Raw genomic sequence first — 21,205 nt, 5'->3', positions numbered from 1 at the left:
TCTCCTCGACTTCCCATCTCTTAGATATTTTTGTTCCCTTTTCTGAGAGATTTCCATAACTTTTTTCCATATTTTTTGTCGTTTTTTGTTTTTTTTTTTTAGCTACCATGTTTTAATTGTTAGGAACTCTTCCTTTTTATCTAATCATTTTTAGAATGGCGTTCTGCTCTTGTTGCTTGGATATGTTCTCTTGTTGTGTGGATGCATTATTTCCTATCTTTGGGGCTATGAATGGTTATGTTTTTCTTCTGGGGCGTGTCCTATTTCTTCATATGCTGCTTCTCAGCTTGGAGACCGCCTGACCGTCCGTGATTACCGCTGAGACCCACAGGGGCTGTGTGTGCACAAGTGCAGTGGTCTGGGCTGTGGCAGGACCCAGGGACCATTGTGCAAGTGCTAGGCACCGCCAGCCCCTGATGTGCTTCCTTTTGCCTTTCCTGTGGACAAGAGTGTTTTCTCTATAACGCTTCCTCCAGGAGTTTAATTTTGTCCTTTAAACCTGTAGGTGGAATTCCACAGGAGTCAGGTCCAACTCCTCTCTCCTCCCCCACCTCGTGGTGTTCTGTGGCACAGAGGAGATCCGTGCCTGCGTTCCTTCATCAGAGGTGGGACACGGTGTGACCTTCAGGCATGGAGCACCCTCACCCTGCCTCACCTCTCCAGACCCGAGTCAGCGGCTGCCCTCCCCCCTGAAGAGCAGGGACCCTCCCGCAGCACACTGGCCACTGGTGTCCACCCAGGCCCTGGCCCGAGACTGCCTCCTGCATCCTGGGGGCGAAGCACACGTGGCCAAAAGAAGCCAGATACCAGAACGTACAACCTGCCTTCGACCCTGAAATCAGCTTATTTCTCGCTGAACAGGTTGGGGCCAGTCAGTGAGCCCCTCTGGGCTGCAGCTTCCTACTCTCTCAGAGGAATGATAAGGTGCTTACCTTCCAGGGCTGATAGGAGGGCTCAGAGATATTATACAGGAGGTGCTCAGAACCGTGCCTCGCACCTGCTAAGCCATGTGCGCTGACATCCTCCTCGCTGTCACTGAGCTCCCCTTGGCTCTTCTGGGAAGACCTCCAACCTCCCTGCGCAGGGCCGAGCCTCTCCCTCTGTGCCTCTGAACGCTGTGCTCACGTCCCCAGCCTCACCTGCCACAGCACTGTAATTATTTAGTCGTGTATCTGTCAATCCAACCACACCAGGCATTCTAAATCTTTTTGTGCTGTGGGTCCCTCCCTGTGGTGTTCCATTGAAGGCAATGGACCCATGAATATAACATTTTTATGCGTAACATAAAATGCAGAGGATTATAAAGGTGAGTGATCGTACTGAAATATAGTTATCAAGATATTTTTAAAAACAGATCCGTGATGTGGTGTGTGTTTTTATTAACACATCAAGTGATGAGATTTACCACTGGCTCTAATGATTTGCCCTAATTTCAAAGGAATGATGAGCATAGATGATATTTTGAGATACTCACAACAAGTAGAACAAAAACACCGTGATTTCTGCTGCCGACAAAGTCGCAGGGACTTCTAGCATCGCTTGGGGCGATTCCCTGCCTTCCTGAGTGAGGAAAGGGAATGCTCTTCACCAGGAAACGAGCAGAAATAAAAGGTACTTCTTTCTAAGCTAAGACCTCTCGGATTCTGCAGAGAACATTATCTGGACTGGGAGCTTCTGAGAATTCACCATCTATTTACCTTTATAACCTCAGTCTCAGGTACAGAGCTTGGAACATAGGAAGGACTTAGCACGCTTCTTTTAAATTAATAAACTTAGGATATTTTGCCTAAGATGCAAGATAGAAGCTGGGAGATGCTGTGCAGCAGGCAATTAGGAAGATAGATGGCTGGGGATGCGTGTGTGCGCTTGTGCATACGTGTGTGGTCAGGAGTGTGGGGGCTGGGCGTGTGTGTGTGTGTGTGCTGGGGAAGGGAGGGGGCGTGGGGGCAGCACCAGGGCCCTGAGAAGACACGGCTGAGGGCACTTACTCCCTGCATCTGTGCCTTGGCATCGCCAGGACACATCCGCCACGGAAGGGAAATGCTGCGGTGGGTAGCGGAGAACGGAGGGCCAGCAGTGCACGGGGGGCGGCCGTGGAGAGGAGATGGGCTGGGGATGCGACTGAGCACGAGGCCGAGACTCAGGACAGACCAGTGGCAGGCGGCTCTGCCAGGGGACCTCACACCCAAGCGTTCACCAGCGGCTGACTCGGGCCCTGGATGCCAGCAGGATGTCTGGTGGCCGTGGGGCAAGGACTCTGGGAAGAGCTCAAGGCCAGCGTAGCACACCCGCCCCCACCGGGACGGCTGGACTTTCCTCCCCCCAGACACCACGACAACACTTGGGACGTGGGGTCGGAGTGCGGCCTCCACAGGACGGAGCAAAGAGCAGGCAGTGGGCCCTCGGCAGGGCCACACGGCATCGCGGGACTGCATGTGCTGTTATCAGCCCGCCCTGCCCCGTCAGCATGGCGTCTGGCGTTGGTGCTCCCCCATTGCGGTCGAGATGGGCCTATGAGTCCTGTGCCCTCGTTCTGCCACGGGGGAAGGAGCCAAGGCGTTTGGAAATTTGAGTGCCTGCTTACTTTGGTCGTCCCCAGCCAGGAAGGGGCTGAAAGTCGTCTTATGTGGTGTGGCGTCACGTCCCCTCTCTCCTGTCTTCCTCACCCTCCCATGTGCCGAGAAAAAGAAAAAACAATAAGCAAATTCCAAAATAAGAGGATTCCCAAATAATACTGTCATTTGATCGAACGGAGCCATAAAACAAAACTCAGAGAAGACATGACTCTAACAAAAACATACTGAAAGTTAACGGAGGTTCTACAGAATTCTAAGGAAAACAACTCAAAATGTATACTCGTCGACGGGTGCATTTTCCCATCAACTATACATTGAGCTCGTCCTCCGATGTCACCCAGAAGGGCAAGTGTCCTTCCTGGCTGCGCTCCCACCACTCGGAGGGGCACAGGGGATCCGGGCCGGCGTTGGGACGCGAGGAGTGCGCCTTCTCCTTCCTCAGTGGGCCGGGCAGACGCCATCCGCTCCGCCACAGGGCGCTGGCGAGGATTCCGGGCCGCGCCTGCCCTGGCCAGGAGTGCGTGTGCCCCTTCGTCCTCCCCGGGAGAGCACCCCCGCACACACTGAAGGACACATGTGCACGCTGTGCTGAAGACAGCGGTAAAGTCACGAGGCCGCTGGAGAGCTCTTCGTGGCCCTGAAAGGACATTCTGCCATTCCGCCTCCTGGCCCCTGCAGCTGCCGGCCCGCCCGCATCCCGCTTCACGAAGTCCCAGCCTGGTCCAGTCGCTGCAGAGGGCTGAGCCGTGGGGACGGAGGCGCCTGTTCTCCAGCCTCGGAGCGCGGCACCTCCTTGTCTGGCGCCAGTTACGACGTGCAGCAGCCCTCAGGGGGGCATGTCGGGGACGCTACACACAGCCATAAAATACGTAAGATGAGGCTCACGACACACTGGGAGGGTGCTGTTAGGGAGCATGGCTGGGCTGGGCTCGGGGGGCGGTGGAGGACACACGGCCCTGCAGGAAGTGTTACAGTATGTATATAATGATACATCTGTATCCAGACGCGCAGCTGAATTCCAACAAGCACCACCGGGACTAAACGACCTCGGCGAGCTCTTGCAAAAATTGGGTATTTCCCGCTGCTGGGAAATCTATAGATGCTGTTGGCATCTATAACAACCTTCGGGCGCCCACGTTCCCGGCCCATTGAACACACAGTTTCCTAGCTTCTGTGTGTTTCAACCAGAGGTCAGTAGTTGTTTTTAAGGCTGTAATTTGGATCTGAGACTAAAAACACACATCCTGGGCACTGACCTGAGTTATTCTGTGATCCTTGGTGACGGGAGGTGGCTGTGGGAGGACCCAGACCCACCTCGAGCCACCAACCCTGGTGGCTTAAATCTGCAGGGCCGTCCACCCTGGTGTCAGCACCTCCTTCCAGGGCGAGCATGAGGATTCAGCGAGATTGCACATATAAACCACTGAGAACGCATCTCGTACTATCACCCACGCACAAAAAAATTATTCTGAAAGAAGTTGAAATTAGGGCTTTCTGCTAAAGCTGTCAGATTTAACACGTGGATATTTTTTCTCCTTCCCAAACTCCACTAAAATGAGAATTAAGGAATAAGAAAAGGCAAAACCCCACCAACACAGAAAACAGGAGAAGCCAAACAGGAGAAGTGACAATGCAAAAACAGCCTCTAATTTTTTAAAAGCGAGGGTGGACCGAGGAGTCGGCAGAGCCTCGAAGAGCAGCGTGAGGGTGCCCGTCCCGGGCTGCTGACTCCTGGGCCGCGGAGCCCCAGGAGGTCCTACAGAAGCTGGGGCAGGTGGGGGCAGAAAAGCCTGCAGGAGCAGTCAGATCCAGGCGCTTCCCCAGCCGGGGCCTCGGGATGAGCCGTCCCCCTCAGCAGGTGCAGACCTTCACTCTCCGGATGCCCCGGCCAGAGATTCGGGGGTACCACCTGCAGCAGAGAGCAGGCCCAAAGCAGGGGCTTCAGGGAAAGTATAAATCGAGAGACCAACACCCCTCCCCAGGTCTCTCCCACCTCTGCAAGAACGGCAGCCTCCAGGACACTCCCCTCCTCCCTGCCGGGGGGAGACATCAGAGGCCCTCCTCCTCCCAAGATGACCAGCCTCAGAGAAAAGAGGGAACCACCTGCCCTGACAGAGTGGGTGAACTCCAGCCCAGTTTCAGTGAGTCACAGGAACCCTGCGGGATGGAGAGGGGCTCAGCCCCACCGGGAAGCGGCAGAGCTGGATTCGCACCCGTGCCTGGAGCTCCTGTACCCCACCCCCCCCACCGCCCACCCCCAGCTCTCTAGGCGAGGTCACATCCTTTGTTACTTTGCTGGTCGGAGAGGTCGGTGTGGAGCTCTTCACGGAAAAACACGAACTGTGGAGTACAATTCAGCCCCGGGAAGGACGCTGATGCTGGGAGAAGCCCGCGTGCCCAGCGCTGTGACGCCGGACCGTCCAGGCTCCTGCTGCTGCATGCCCTGGCCGGTCATGCATTTTCCGTGTGTGTGCTCGGGACTTGCCTGCATGCCAGCAGGGCAGAAAGAGGGTGTCCCGAGGGGAGGCTGTTGCCTCACCCTCTGAAGGAGGCAGAGCCCACAGGCTTAGGAATCTTGCATTCAGAAGGCCGAGCATCCAGGGGCTCCTGCGAAGTCAGGGCAACCTCAGGGCAGCCGCGGCCAGCCAGGCCTTGGCCTTGTGAGAAGCAGAGCCTTGAGTTTCAGAACCTCAGTACGCAGCGTGCTTCTGGGGGTGAAGGAGGAAGGGGCTGTTGGCAGCTCTGTGTCCCCAGGGCTTCCTGAGGCCTTTCTGAAGGACCGAGTGGGATTTCAGAGCCGAATCTTTCCATAACCAGGTTGAGACCGGACACATCCCGACTCAGGCTTGGCTGGGAGGATTTTGTCCCTGGGGTTCACGGGGACCCTGGAAGCACTGCCTCCGAGGCGCTCCCTTGCCCTCTGGGCCCAGTCCTGTGCCAGGGTTCAAGGCCCTGGTGGGGTCATGGGAGGGGCCCGGGCTGCACTGCCCTGCATTCAGATCCGGAACTGACTTCTGCAATAGCCTCTCCCTCCCCAGGCTCGGCCCCTCCGACCTCGTGGGTCCACAGGGGCTGAGGGGCAGCCACACCAGACAGATCTGTTTCCCAAGACACACCTAAAACTATAGCGGCAGAAACCTTTTTCAAATGAGTCTTACCTGTAACCCCAACATAGAAGACAAGTGGTGGCCCCAGAGCCCCTGGCTGGGCCTCTCTGTCCCGCCTGAGGGGGACCCTGATGCGGCCCATGCTGGGAGGGAGGACTTCCCAGAAGGTTCTGGAGCATTTCCCTATGTGCTGATGTCTGCCCTCCTGTTTCTCCCCAGGTTGGAGCGGCTGTCTGTCCACTGAATACTCGCCCAGGTCCTGGGTGGGGGGTGGGGGGGGGGACGCTTTGCTCAGCCCTTGTGGCTCCATGTGGCCCTCCGTGTGGAGACTGAGTTTTGGGCAAACGAAACGTTTAGTGACTTGCGTGAAATCATAGAGCTGAGTGATGATAGAGCCTCAGCTCAGCCCCAGGTTTTGCGATCAAAAACCAGGTCCAGCTGGTCTGTCTGTCCTGCCGCCACCCTCCGGAGTGAGCAGGGACCCCATGAGGGGCCTGCAGCTGTGGGGGCCGCCGGCTCCTGTGCCCCGACGGGCTGGTTGTAGGTTTGGGAGTTCCCTCTGCCCGTCAGGTTCGGTAACTATGGTGCTCACGGAGCTCGGGGCAGCGCGGTACTTGGATTGCAGTTGATCATAAATACAGGCCAGTCAGAGACTACACATGCAGGGCGACGGCGGGCAGGGTCCCGAACACCAAGTGCGTGTCCTCAGACCCGTCGGCCTGCCGGTGCGTCCGCGTGCATCCCCAGCAGAGAAAGCGCACCCGAGTATGTGCGTCCGAGCGTCTGCTGGGGCTTCAGCACCACAGGCACGGCTGACTACATCGTGGGCCGCACGGGGTCGAACTGCGTCTTCAGCTCCCGCTCCTCCCCCGAGGGCAGGCTGACCTCCGTGGCTCACAGCCCCGACCCCCTGGTCACATGGCTGGTGTTTCTGACGTGGCCTGTCCCCATCCTGGGTCATCCTGTTCCTGTGTGCTGTCGGAGGACCGCCATGGGTCAGAAAGAGATGAGTCACTCGGGAGATCCCAAGGACCAGGGGCTGCCTCCTGGGAGTGGGGTGGCGAGGGGGGCAGATTCCTGCTCGCCTGGAAGCTTCTTTAAGTTCCTCAGGTGCGAGAGCGGGCTGGCTGCCGCTGGGCACACCCGCCCCCAAGCCCAGGGAGTGATTCCACATGGATCACCTTTTTTTTTGGTGCAGAGGTGAGGCCAGACCTGCTTTCATGCCCAGCCTGTCCTGTTTGCCAGCTAATGAGACCAATTGTAGGCTCCATAAAAAATTAGACAGCAGCTGCTTCATTCTCTTCCTCTCCAACTTTGAAATTATGACGACCTCATTTGCATGGCTGCTCAGGGTACGGCTGTTGGGGCCTGTAGGGTCCACGAGCCTGAAATGTAAGCAGAGTCCTACGGTGTTTTTGGGTTGGCTGGAATGAAATATTCTGAGCACCAGCATTCACGAACCGAACCATTAGCCGTGCAGATGAGGCACGGGATTCCTGCTCAGCCTGTTGGCTCTAATTAATAATGCCCTACGGGCGGGGGCACACCTGCAGCTTCTCTCTGGAATAACAGCAAGGAGATGGAATGAGCAGGTGATGTGAGTCGGGGGAAGATTAGCCAGCTGCTGAATCCCAGACCTCAAATGCCGCTCTTCTAGCAACGAGGACAGAAGGGCAGTGCAAGCCTCAGGCTCATCCACGTCCTCAGCGCAGATCCCCCCACTTTGTTCTGGGTTCTGACCAGTGACGATGGTACGGGCTGCGTCTTGGCAATAGAGAAGGAAAGACTAATTTGCTTCTGTGTTACAGAGGTTTGGGGATCTTACAAAATTTTGCAGGAAAAATAATAACAAAAAAAAGCCTGAGCCTATTTCTGCGTCAACAAATACCTGCTTGCATTTTTTTTTCCTTTGTGTTCATCTTAGTGTATTCCCACTCAGACTGCTCACAAAGCCCCCTCGGTCCCTGCGGTAAGGCAGCATTTCACGCTGTGGGCGAGGGTGGAAATCTGTGATGAACGGGGTGTCTTTCGATGCCCTTTACTGACTATGATTCTTTTGAAAGCAAAGCTGCTCATTAGCAGCCCCAGGCTGCGCAGAGAACACCCTACATCATGTGCAGCGTTTCCCTTCGTGCTCCAAGGCAGCATTTAGCTAAGATCAGAGAGAAGGATGTTGTTTCGGGAATGGGCGGTGTTTCCTCGGTCTGTTCCTGATCCATCTCCTTTCTTCCCCAGCTAACTCCATTGACAGGATATTTATAATACAGTTTCAGAAATTTAGTAATTCCGGATAGGATGTAACAGTTCATCATCGATGCCGGGCACACGGCGGTTTTATCCCCGGCATCCATCGGTTTTGCTCTCCCGGTCTCCCGGTGCCTGCCCTGCCTGCGCCCCACCGGTTTTCAGCATGCGGGCCCCCGTCCCGGGAGGAGAGCTGCCAACCACGCCCGCAGCATCGTGGTGCAAGCAGCCAGGGACCCTCCCCGTAGACCTGAAGGGCCCAGGGTGCTCGGAGTCAGCACCGCTCCTCCAGCAGGGAGATGACTTAGGGATACCACTAAAGGGATGTTGTGTGGTTGGCAGGCGCCTCGGTGGATTTAATACCCGCCAACACAGAGCCGGTCCTCAGTATGCACTGCCCTGGGAGAGCCCGTTTTATTCTGTTCATCTCTGAGATGGCAAGTCTGCCGAGAGTCCTGCAGGCCGTCTCTCACCTGGCCAGTCTAACACCACCTTGCCATCAGGGTTTTTTAAAACAGTAATGTGGGCTTCTTGATTATAAATGTTCATCACAGAGAATTTGGAAAATGCAGAAATGCATAAAGAAAGCTATAAAATTCATCCTTCAATCCTGAATCCCAAATAACACAGGTCATATTTGGGCATCTCTCTTTCTCTTCTATGCACGTGTATGTTTTTGTATGTTGAAAACAAGGATCATGATGCATATGCTATTTTGTGTTTTGTCTTTTAAATTAACTATGTGGGGAATTGTCCCATAATCACCCACATTTAATGATCAGAGAATCTTCAGAGCCTTGTATGGTGTGAATGGATCATTAGTGATGATGGTGGTTCGGGCACCTGCCACGCAGGTGCTCGGAGGAAGTGCCGTGTGACCCACAGGCTGGCAAGTCAGGTGCTATGTGGTCTCGTGCGAGGGTCCCCAGGAGGGGAGTGATGGGGAGTGCACAGGTTTGCTGCAGCCTGAGGCTAGAACACTGTGGCCAGCCATGCTGATGGAACAGTCATAGCTCAGGGCCACAGGGGTCGGCTCTGACAAGCCGCTCTCCCCGTTTGCAGAACAGCACTGTCCCGGGGCCTGCCCAGCTGTGCAGAGGGAGGACCTTGCAGGACCCCAGGACTCTGTGAAGTAGAACACAGCCTTTTCCTGCCTGCCTCTGAGAAGGTTCCTCTCCATCTCTCCACCACTGGGCCCCCAGGGAGGCCTGCCCCTCCATGCCAGGCACCCCCGGTGCTGGAGCTCATGTGTGGACGGGGTTAGATCTCGGCAGTCAGACCCTGGTGGTGGTGATGTGCAAGGCCACATGGGGAAACCAGATTCCCTGTGTCTTGTGAATGATAAAACGAGGTCAGAAGAGCCTGCTAGTCAAAGATCTGTCTGGCTCAGACAAAAAGACCAGTCCTTGGACGGATACATCTTGTGCTCGGGATGCCTTTCATGGGGGCATGGTGTGTCCTGGAGTAGCTGCTGCGGGGTCCCTCCTCCCTGCTCCCGCCTGACATCTGCATGGGGGACGAGACTCCGCGGGGAGTGGGGGAGCTGGGATGCTCCATCCCCTGCTCCTTCCATGCTCCTTGGGTCGGACCCGGGGCTCTTGTGGTGCCGGCAGGAAGAGTGCTGGGTCGTCCATCCTTGGCGGCTGCCGTGGCGCCCCCCAGACTCCATGGCAAGTTCCCCAGCCCGTGTCTTGGGCCCAGGCCTCTGGGGGGATCAGGCTGCATCCCCTAAGCTGAGCACGCTGGAGGCCCACGTCCCTGGCCCTTGTGTGCCCCGGTTCCCCTGCTGTCCTGGGGACAGAGGCAGCTGGTGGTGAGCGGGGAGACCGCGCAGGGCAAGGGAAGGAGGCGGTCCACACGCGGGGTGTTCGGGCCTCTGTGAGGCGGTGAGGGCACGTGTGGACCTCCTTATTTCTGCTTTACCTGCAGCCCTGTTGACCTGTGGCAGGAAGGTGTTTAAGGCCTCACCCTCCGTGCTCGCAGGTGGCTGGAGGAGGGATAGAGCATCAGAAAGGTCGTGTTCCTGCGTCCTATAGTCAGAAAAGAACGACACTCTGTGCAAGTCTGTTGGAACGAATTCATGTTGTCATCCGATCTCAGACAAAATCCTTCCTGTTTAACAGCCTGACCCCCGTGTGTGTTGCTGGAGGGCGGTTTTGGTAGCGGTCGGAGGTACGGGCACGTCGTCGGATGCCCGTGGGCGGGGGCGCCATGCTGTGGCCTCCCCGAGCAGATGCAGACCTGGCCTGGCGCTCTCGGCCCCCCTCATTCAGAGCTGTGTGAGTCTGCACAGTCGGTTAAACCTTTTGGTCTCAAATTTCTCAGCTATAAAATGAAGGAAATGATTTTGGGAAACTTTTAAGATTCCTTCCAGTAAGAACATTCTGTAATTTCTGTGTGGCTGAAAAGCTTCAGCTGATACATATGTGCATATTATTTTGTAGTTTTCAAAACATTTTTTTAAAGATTTTATTTGTCAGAGGGAACACAAGCAGGGGGAGTGGGAGAGGGAGAAGCAGGCTTCCCGTGGAGCAGGGAGCCCAATGCGGGGCTCGATCCCAGGACGCTGGGATCATGACCTGAGCCGAAGGCAGACGCTTCACTGACTGAGCCCCCCAGGTGCCCCTCAAGACATTTTTATAAAGATCGCATCTAACTTAGATAAGCTTTAGAGGAGACGGGTGATACACATTGCGTATGGGGCACGTCACTGTCTAGATGGTCCCGACACGTTCAGATGAAGGATCTGTTGACACAAATCCCAACAGCTGGACAATCAGCGGTGTTGTGGCTTTGACCCACGACTCCTGGGGGACCGAGCGGACATGTGGGCAGGTTTGTTGAGGCGGCTTTATAAAGGGAGTGGAAGCCAGATTTTCCTCCAGAGAACAAACGAAACTGAAACAGAGCCCTGATCTGTTACTCGACTGAGCACACAGTGAGGTTTAACTGTTAGCAGGGCACAGAGGGCGATCCCCTTGAGCCCCGTGGCCTGACATCAGCCCACGGTTGCCTCCCAGGGGATCTGGACTCCAGTTTGTGGTGGAACCACTGGCGGGAAGGGGGGCGGACACACAGTCTTTCTGGAAAGACTGTGTGAGGTTAGTGCTGTTGATCAGCGGCTGGATTTTCATGAAGTGACCGTGGACACGAATGCTATCAGATGGTATATTGATCCCATGGGGTTGTTACGTGGACGAAAGGAGATCAAATGTACACTTTGCAAACTGTAAAGTTCCGTGCACAGGGAATACAGTTTGAGCATTGCTCTACAGCGATTGCTCCCAGAAACAAAAGGACACTTCAAGATTTAAAGACAAGAAAGAGCCACGGGCACTTTCCGAATGTGTTCTAGACATTTTTTTTCTTTTTTTACACCACGAGTTGTCTCCCGGGCTGGGTCAGTCTGAGGGTGTGTGCTTTGGGAGGTCATTACTGGTTTTCATCAGAGAGAGACTAGAAATCCTGGAGTTTAGGAGTGGAGGGGATCTGGGAGGTCTTCTGGTCGCCTCATCTAGTGAGAAGACTGAGCGACCTGTCAGGGCCATAGCTGGCCAGCCGGCAGCCTCCTTATATTTGATAAGGACTTGCTTTAGAAAAGAGACCCATTTTTGACTTACTTATCAGCTTTGTAATTTATCCACGTTCGTCGACGTCGTCAACTAATAATCCCGAGGTTTATATCAACGACGAGATGTCCGTGCCCCATCTCCTGTTGATAGAAGAGACCCTTGGACTGTTCTGATGGGTGGTTTTCTGTGCTGCTTTATTTCAGACGCAGAAAGTCTTGTTCTGTTTCTCCGTGTTGTAACATTGGAGTCTGGAGTAATTCTGTCCTGTTTTTGGGCACGCGTTTATGGAGCAGTACTGAGACTGGAGTGGAAACCACGTTATGAGTTAGCACCGTTACCAAAATTTTATAGGAGCTGAAACCGAGTGAAAGGATTTCAGAATAATTGGGTAATCAAAGCGAATTAAATCAAGAGGGGGAAAATACCAGTTTTGGCATCAAATGGGGAGCGCGACAACTTCCACATCTGTGGTCTTTATGCATTTTAATCAAGTCTAAATTATGCTATTAAGATTTACTTTTGCTGCATTTACTTGCTCAGATGCTGAGACGCAGCCGACTTTGTATTCCTCTCTGGATACTTCGTGAAACGTGGAAGCATTCTCACGGTTTCCGGGGGGAGAGTTCCCTCCCTGCTGGGCGCCGGGCGCGGGCTGTGGACCCCAGGCCATGGTGGCTCCGGGAAAGTAGGTGTGCGTGGTGTGAGGCGGGTGTGAATCCTCTGTGATGAACGGTGCGCGTGCTGGGGCTCAGAAGCAGCCCCGCAGCAACTCGCCTGCGTCTTGGCTGTGTTTCCCAGGGGATCCTGCTTTTTCAGTGAGAAGTCTGTTTAGCCTAATAAATAGTAACAGTGATCAGCATCTCCTTTTTCCAGATGTCCCTTTAAATACATAAAGGGATGCTGCGTGGATCTGTGGCATGACGGAACGCCGTATTCACAGACAAAATGAACTTAGAAGCCTTTGATTTCCTTTGTTGCGTTTTTGATCTTGTATCGGAAAATTTGTCCTGAACCTGTTCTTTGGCTCGAGCAATTTCTGCATGTGTTCCTTTTGGTTTTGGTCCGACTCGCTGGTCCCCAGGAGCGTGCCCATCCTCGAGCCCGGGCCGGGGAGCCTGACTGCTTGCTCCGTTGCAGGGCGCCCACCATCTTGTGCTGCCCACCGCCCTCCCCTCCAAGCCTGGCTCCCGATTCACAGAAGGCCCACTCTGGAGCTTTGTGTGACTCAACTGCTTGCCGAGGGCAGGATTCTAGAAGTATTTGTTATCGTTCTGACGTTCAGCAGCCATTTGCAAAGACAACTCTAGAGCAAGTTAGGAAAAGAGCCCGGATATTTTTGGAAATGAAGGTGGTTCTAGGAAATCAGGCGATTGCCTCTTTATGAAGCCATATGTTTTTGTTCTTGAGGGAACTGGCTGAATATCAATGACATAACAGCTTACCTATGTTTCTTGTGAACTTATCACGTGCTGGCCATTGCATTACTTACATTTCTCAGTAGCCCTAGAAGCAGGTGCTTATTCTTAGTACCTGTTTTATAGATGAAGAGAGCTGAGTCACAGAGAGGTGAAGTAATTTACCCAAGACCACACAGCTAGAGAAATGGCCGAGTCAGGATGCAAAGCGCACAGCCTCCCTCCACAACCCAGAGCATCCACATTACTTGAGGTAAATTTATGTTTGCAAATAGGATGACAGGGTAGAGTATATTTAAAGCAGTGTCTTTCAAACCTTTTTGCCTGTGAACCATGGAAGCAAATCTATTTTATCTTGCAGACTAACAACCACTAAAACCACACGAAACAGTTCTCCCCTTACTGGGTGGGATGCACTCTGACTTTTCCTTTTTATTTTGTTTCCAAAACGTTGTGACCCTTAAAGTTGATTTTGTGACTTGCTGTAAGGTCACAACTTGCAGATCAGAAACTCCTGACGGTCCGAGATGTAAGCTCACTTTTCGGGGGGTCCGGGCTCCCGTGGTTTGTTGAGTGAATGCCTATTGACAGCTTTCCTCCAGTGCCCGACACTGTATGTTGACCTACTGAGGATATAAATAGATTATAATAATCCCCTCCTCTCCTCCTTCCCTTTTCCTTTTAAAAACAAACAACTGAAATTTTGCCAAACATGGAGATTATTTAGGCTGGAACGGAGAAGGTCAGGAACTACTTAATAACAATCTTGTTACAGAAATACGGGTTATAAGTGAATTTTTATAAAGCAAATTCTGTTTTCCCATTGATTTAATTGTAATTGTGACAGTGTTAAATTGTTAATTTGCTGTTTCTCCTGCATTCCGACTCTTGCAAGGGTCTTCTGTGGCCCGCCGTGGCTTCTCCTAGAAAGGTGTTGGGCCTGGAGTAGGCTCAGCTCCGTGGTCCACGGCAGCCCCGGGCCACCGTGCTGAGTCCTTCGAGCACTCTGGGGAAGATGTCTGTCACCGGGGAGGGGGTCCTCCCAGTGTTCGAGCCTGACCTTTACAAGACGGGCCTCCAGAATGTGTGGGTAATGTTCGGTTGGCTGTGAGGTGGCTGGAAACTTCTGGCAAGCTCATGGTTCTGTGTTCCCCGACCACCATCAGTGTGGAGCATTGCGTTTGGGAATATTGGTGTTGAGGGTTGATTTATTTGCTGGATAGGTTTTGCCAGACGTCACTTCCTCAGTGTTGTCTCTCTGGCTCTTGTCGTTGCTGGTGACTGGTTACAGACACGCCACCAGCTCACATGGTTTCTGGAGCAGGACGGGCTGTGGATGCACCCGTTCACTGGAATAATCAGCTAAGGCCGTTCGGAGAGCAAGGGATTTTTGTGGCTGTGGGGAAGCCCGAGGTGGCGTCCGGGGCAGTGCGAAGGGGGTCGGAGGGGCCCCTCACCAGCAGGCCCTCGGGACCTGCCCAGCAGCCTTTTGTTGGTGCTTGTAACGCAACAAGCCAGGTGGCGAAGCTTTCAGTGTCTTCAAACATAGCAAAGGCGTTCTGAAGATCTTTCCCTGCCGTGACAGAAGGAAGGGTTCCCTTCTGGTCGAGAGGCTTGCTGAGGCACAGTGACGTCTCACTGGTTAGTGGTCTCAGAGACTTTGTCCGCCTCACTGGTGATGGGAAAAAGCAGATTCTGTGCGGGGGAGGCTGGATGTGTTCAGATCTGCTGGAGGAGAGCGTCGTGTTGCCAGGAGGGACTCCTTGGGGTCACGCGGGGTCACCGAGCCTCCCCGCCTTCACTCGGGGCCGCCGAGGGTGTGATTCCTGCACTGCACCCGGCTGCTTCTGTCTCAGGAGCCTCTCCCTGGGCCCGAGCTGCGGCCTCTCCCGAGGCTCTCACCGCCCATGTCGTCCACGCCATACTGTGGTCAGTGGCGGCTCCGTGGCCAACTGCCCTGAGTCGGCGTGTGTCGGGTGACACAGAAGGTTCCCCAGCCCCATCTCACCGAGACCGTGTGCCAGGAGGTGTCAGGGTGGAGGAACCACGAGGACTGTTTCCTGCACGGTGATGAACCCTTCAGAACCCCCGCTGAGGGAAGGATGGTCCCCATGATGTGTCCACTCTCCAGGACTAGCTCACGGATACCTCCCCAGGAGCCATCCCTCCCCGCACAGGGTCTAATCAGGAACCTCTCTTCCCATCAAGGCACCTGTGCCCAGCTCTCCTAGAGCACCCCTCACCCTGGCAGCATTGTGCTCTGCCTCACAACGTCTCCCACTGGGTTGTGAACTCTGGGGTGGGGGAACCATGTCTTATCCTTCACTTCCTAGCACCCAGCATGTTGTGCAGTGAGTGGGCATGCCACAGGTGCTGCTAATGAAGGGCAGAGGGAGAGAGATGGAGGCAGGGAGGGAGGAGGATGGATAGTTGGGTAGATGGAGGATGGATGAATGAATGGATGGATGGAGGATGAAGGATAGTTGGGTAGATGGAGGATGGGTGGATGGATGGGTGGATGGATCATGGATGGGTGGATGGATGGGTGCGTGGGTGGTAGATGGGTGGATGGTGGATGGATGGATGGATGGATGATGGATGGAGGATGAAGGATAGTTGGGTAGATGGAGGATGGATGGATGGATGGGTGGATGGATCATGGATGGGTGGATGGATGGGTGCGTGGGTGGTAGATGGGTGGATGGTAGATGGATGGCTGGATGGATGGATGGATGGATGGGTGGATGGATGGATGGGTGGATGGATCATGGATGGGTGGATGGATGGGTGCGTGGATGGTAGATGGGTGGATGGGTGGATGGATGGCTGGATGGCTGGATGGCTGGATTCCACAGATGAGGGAGGCACGAAGTACTCTCCCCGAGCACAGACAGGCTCTTTCCTACACCTTCTCACCCTCCTCCCTTCTCCCAACCTGAGTGGACTGAATTCCTTTGTTTTACAACCTTCTTCCCATCCACACCTGCACACACCTCCTCCTCCCTCTGCAGTGTAGGGCCAGAGGTGGGGGTTAGGGACTCTTTGGGCAGTCACACCCACTAACAAATGAGCCACACCGACCACCAATCATAGGCACAGTCCCCTCAGCTTGTCACACCCCCTGCCCCAGGCAGAAAACCATTCTCTCTGAGAGGACAGATGACCCAGGTGAGAGCTGAGCCTCCCTGAGATCCAGCCCGGGATGACTCACACATCCAGCAGCAGGAATGACTCCTGCTCTCACAATAAATGGGAAAACTATGCTGTGAGGACAGAAAAATTTCCTCAGGGACCCAGCTCTGTGCTCTCCTTACGTATTCCTTCCCTGTCCACATCTTCTGCCTCTGAAGGACCACGGCTGGGTTCTGCGTCTCCGCACCTGGACCGTCCGAGCATCAGGATGCTGCTGGCCAGGCCCAGCCACTGACGCAGGAGAGGGAATAAGGACAGGGTGAAGAGACAGCGGTCAGAAGGTGGCACGGTATAAGAAGAGCATATTCTTCACTCCGGACACCTCATCCCATGGAGCAAGACAGTCACTTTCCATACCTTGCCAGAGCTCTAGATGCCACTTTTCAAAGTACCCTGGAGGGTCAGTCCCCAGCCCGGGCCATGTCTCTGCAGAGCCGTTCTCTTGGTGTTTTCTGTAACGTGGGGATCAGCCTACCAGACGCACACCCATTTGGGGGTAGCTGGCCTGCTCGGAGGGTCTGGCCCTGGGAACCTGCCCTCCCAGGCTCCAAATTCTGCTTTACAATCCAGCAGTCACAGCTTCGGGAGGAGAACAGAGTTCACGGGATGATTTCCAGTATGTTTCTTTTGGGGGAAGTGGAAAGAAAGGGGAACATCCCATTTTAATAAGTCCTGGGAGGGGGTATCCCCTAACAGTTCTCCTAAATTCAATCCAGAACACAGCACGTATATACAAGAGACATTTCACACGTCAACACGACCGGGCCCTGGGCGCGCAGACATTTGGTCCCACAGCAGTCTCGGTGGGTCTGTGGGGTGCTTCCGGATGAGGTCACCGTTGCAGTCAGTAGACTGAGTAAAGTAGACTGCCCTCCCTGATGTGGGTGGGCCTCATCTAATCTGTTGACGGCCTGAATCGAACAAAAAGTTGAGTAAGAAAGACTTCTTTCTCTCTGTCTGCATCCTCAGGCTGGCACATCGGTCTCCTCCTGCCTTCAGACTCGGACTCAGGCTGGAGTGCACACTAGCAGCCCCCTGGGCCTCCAGCTTGCCGAGCGGATCTTAGACTTCCCAGCCTGCATGCCTCTGTCAGCCAGGTCCTTGGTGTGTGTGCGTGTGTGTGAGACAGAGACAGAGAGTGAGCTCTCCCCCTGGCCATGTTCTCTGGAGAACCCAGATGTATGCAGTCTTCCTAAAGCTATTCGGGCACTTTAGAGATGTGAAGACATGAAAGCCAGCCATCCCCACACCCCAGGGGACACCATTTCTCTCTGGACCCGAGTCCAGGGAAGTAGCCTGCTGGGTGGGGGCAGCACCTGGGGCCTGGGATCTGCAAGCCTGGCCCAGAGTACCGGCCTGTGACGCTCTCCTCGGCCCTGGCATCTCTACCCCTGGCACTGAGTGTCCTTCCCGCGTCTGTGACCCCAGGAGAGATCAGGGGTAGGACTGTAATTTGTACTTGGCTTCTGGGCGGAAGGCAACATGTTCTCTTGCCCCTTCCTTCCAAATGAAAGCAGGGATGGTGACAGGAATGCAGGGTCTTCACCCCCCAGAGAAGGGCATCATTATGAGGGCTTGACCCCTCTGGTCTGGGGACTTTAGAGTCTGTTGAAACCCACCAGACCGTTCTGTGAGCAACACGAGAAGTCTCTGCAAAGAATCATAAAAATGAAAGCAGTGTGAAAAGCAATCTTTTGGCTTATTATAACTGGAAAGTCATATTCGAGAAAGGAAGACTGTATCAAATGTAGCCAAATCAATTTAGAACTCAGGCTGGTTTCCATTTCTCTGTAAACTGCTGGGTGAGTCTTTGGAGGAAGAAACAGAATAGAGACACAAAAATTGATTTTTTATGCATTAACTTAGGGAGAGGGTCCTGGGGCGGGTGAAGGGAGGGCATCCCTACCAAGGTTGAAACACACACGTCTGCACATCTGAGCCAGAATCCAGAGCCCCCTGCCCCCCAGCACTCACTGTCCGCCCCACATGTGGGCGTGGGAACACTGACAGGGCTGGTCCGAGCCCTGGCCTGGGGCTCACGGCACTCGCCCTGCTGCCCCTGCAGCCCTTTCATTGTCGTGTGGCGGGGGTGGGGCTCACATCTTCACGACTTTGCAAACCCTTTGAGGGAAAGGACATCTGTCAGTGGTTTTGGGGTCTCTGTACCTGTTCACAAAGGACTGAGCAAACCCACACACCTGCTTCCCCATCTGCTCCTCATCTGCAGGCTTTCTTTCTCCCTGCTTTGTGGACACAGGTTCAGATCTCTTTCATCCTCAAATTTTAATACGGTAACAGAAAAGTCCCTCCCTTGACCCTAACGCAGGGATGGCTTGTGCCCTGTGATTCTCTGTCCCCACGAAGCACCGTGCAGGGGAAGTGCACGCTTGCTGCGGCCTCCCCCTCACTCGTGGGCAGGCAGGCTCCCCCACAGGCCCGTCCAGCCCCGGAGCCGCCCCGGCCACTCCCTCTCCGGCCAGCGGCCTGCCTGCCCCCTGAGATGCCTTCCCTTGCTTCTGCGGCCTTGCTCAGGCCATCCTGTGTTCTCACGCCCTTGGTGGCTGCCTCTGTCTGAGCCATGTGTGGTCCTCTCCCCGTGTGTGTTCCCAGGAGGCCGCCCAGCTGTGCCTTCAGCTGCCGCCTGTGTGCAGAGCTGCGGCTCAGGACAGCGCGGCTTCAGACTTGGCTCTCTGGCTGGTCGTCCCCACCTGGCCTGGGTGTCCCGAGGACTCAGACTCACCGCACCCGGCCGCTGCACCGGGACGGGTCCCCAGGCGGGTCTTCACCATGTCCCCTCCCTCTGCATGTAGGCCCGGTGCCCGGCCCTGGCAGCCATCCTCGACGCCTCTCTTAACTCATTCCCCTCCCCCTGGCCACAGTCCCTGAATTCGAGCCTCTGTGTCCTTAGTATGACCTGCAACCTCTCTGGTCCAGTGCTCCCCCCTTGTCTGGCCCATCATTTCCCTCCAGGACTGTGGCAGGAGCCTCAAGAATCCACAGACCTCAACTGCTGTCCCTCCCAGGAGCTGGACTGGCTGCTCAGAGCCATTTGGAGAGCTTTTCAGGAGGACAGCCCTTCCCCACCCACCAGAGAGCACCTGGGTCTGTGGGTCGGCCTTTCACAAACCTTCCTTCGGATCCTGGTGCAGCTGGTGCCGGGGAGGCATTTCCGGCGGTCTTCCTGCCACCCCTTTGCTGGATTGAGCTCCGCCGCGTCCCCCCTCTGTGCCCCACCCGTCCCCTCAGGCCCATCCTCCCTCTGTCTGGCTGATGTCCACTCACTGGGGGCCTCAGCCGTCCCCTGCCACCTGCACGCAGCCCAGCCCTCTGGGGCCTCTCGAGGCTGCCAGACACTGAGGGCCGGCATTGACCAGCCCCACGGAGGGGCTTCCAGACGGCGGGTTCCGTGGGTCTCCGTTCATTCCTCGCACGTGTGTGGGGGCGAGGGAGGGTTCCGTGGGACTCTGCTTGTTCCCCGCACGTGGGGGGGGGGCGATGAAGGGCGAGGGTGGGTTCTTTGGGACTCCGTTCATTCCTCGCACATGTGTGGGGGCAATGGACGGTGATGAGGGATTCTGTGGGACACAGAGATGAACAGGTTATTTTTCCCTGGATGGCTCCCAGCTGAGCACCGGTGGCGGCTGCGCTCTTGTTGGGACACAGAGGGGGTGGCTGGGTGGGTTTGGAAGATACCCAGACCGTCAGGGAGCCTGGATGAGGCCTGGCAGGTGGGGCAGGGGTGAGGAGCAGAGAGGAGAAGGGTGTTCGCTGCTCAGGCCCGTCCTGTGGAACGCCAGCCCTGCATCACCTGCAGCCTCGGTTCTGTCCGTGGAATGTGGTCCATCTGTCCTGCAGGGCAGCTCAGAATCTGCCTCCTCCTCCCTGACCCTCCCGCCTCACCCCCCGCAGCATCTCACCCTGTTTGGTTCCCTGTGTGGCTTCCTTCTCCCCTCCCTGTCCCAGAGCCCCCGTGAAGGGCTGACTTGGCCTTTGGACAGAGACGCTAACGGGCGCTGTTCCAAGCGAGAAGCCGGGTATGGCGTGCACCAGAATGCGTACGTGCTGGAGTGGCTGGGTGCTCACGGTGTGTGACGGGGTCTGTCACGACGCAGGAAGGCCCCCGGCATCAGAAGGACCTATTCAGAGGCAGCTTCTCTTCTCTCTGTCAATGTAGGGTTGGATGACCTTCAGGTGTGCACTGACCCAGGCGTCCCCGAGGATGGCTTCAGGACGCCCGGCGGAGGGGTTTTCCTTGAAAGCTCTGTCACCCAGTTTCACTGCCAAGATGGGTTCACGCTCAAGGGCCCTACAAAGAGACTGTGTGTGAGACATCTTAATGGAACCCTCGGCTGGATCCCCAGCGATAAGCCCTTCTGTGCGCAAGAAGGTAAAGTGCCTGCCCCTGCCTGTGGCAGCCGCTTGCGGGGCGCGGGGACGAGCCGCAGGAGCCTGGGGCCGGGATGCCGGCCGCGCCGTCTGGGGCGATGCTGCATGCTGGTGGGAGAGCACTGAGGCTGGGGCCGGGGGCGAAGGCGGCTTGGCGTCACAAGTCACTGTGTCTCTCTTCTACCGCGATTACAACCCAGGCCGTCCCGTTTCTGTCAGGGCAGGAGAGCAGCTCGGGGCACATGCGGGCTTCTCGCTGCCGTGCCACCCACCAGCCGTGTACTCACTGCCTCGGCGCTTGAGAAAGCGCGGTAAAGGTCCAAACTGCGCGTGCTGATGCAGAGGCGCATGGTGCTCAGAAGATCGGCTCAGTTACCGTCGCGTCTGTTCAGGCGGGATCCGTTTAGGGAGACAGAGCAGGGCCGTGACAGGTCGGCAGGTGGATGTGTGTTTGCCGCGGTGACACCATGGTTTCTCGTCGCGGCGAGGTTTCGCTTACGTCTGGCAAGCATAGCTGCGTCTGCTCTTTGTGGTTACACTGCGTGGGTGCGTTCGAGTTGAGAACGGTGCTCGGAGGTTAACTGGGTGGCGGCAGGTGGCCGAGTGTCTCTGCAGCCGCGGAGCTGATGCAGGTGAGGTGCGGCCTTCACGGCAACGGCTCAGTCTCTGCAAACCGCCCCTGCCTGAGGGTGAGGACAGAGCTTCTAACCCTG

General features: G+C 55.6%; 1 protein-coding gene across 2 annotated transcripts in view; it reads left to right on the top strand.

Moving 5' to 3' along the window:
• Positions 1 to 21,205, top strand: part of SUSD4 (sushi domain containing 4) — a 77,442-nt gene that overhangs the window by 22,544 nt on the left and 33,693 nt on the right. The window contains exon 3 of one of the 2 annotated variants that reach the window (XM_025877996.2): positions 20,281 to 20,493. The exons of the other annotated variant lie outside the window; for it this stretch is intronic. Coding sequence (XP_025733781.1) covers positions 20,281 to 20,493 — 213 coding nt within the window. The remainder of the gene's footprint in view (positions 1 to 20,280; positions 20,494 to 21,205) is intronic. 2 annotated transcript variants of the gene reach the window in all.

The sequence above is a fragment of the Callorhinus ursinus genome, unplaced genomic scaffold (assembly GCF_003265705.2).
Source record: "Callorhinus ursinus isolate GAN/ISIS: 27379988/994484 unplaced genomic scaffold, GSC_fseal_2.0 scaffold13, whole genome shotgun sequence".
NCBI lineage: Eukaryota > Metazoa > Chordata > Mammalia > Carnivora > Otariidae > Callorhinus > Callorhinus ursinus.
Note: the sequence above shows the minus strand (reverse complement) of the source record. Positions and strands in the feature narration are given on the sequence as shown.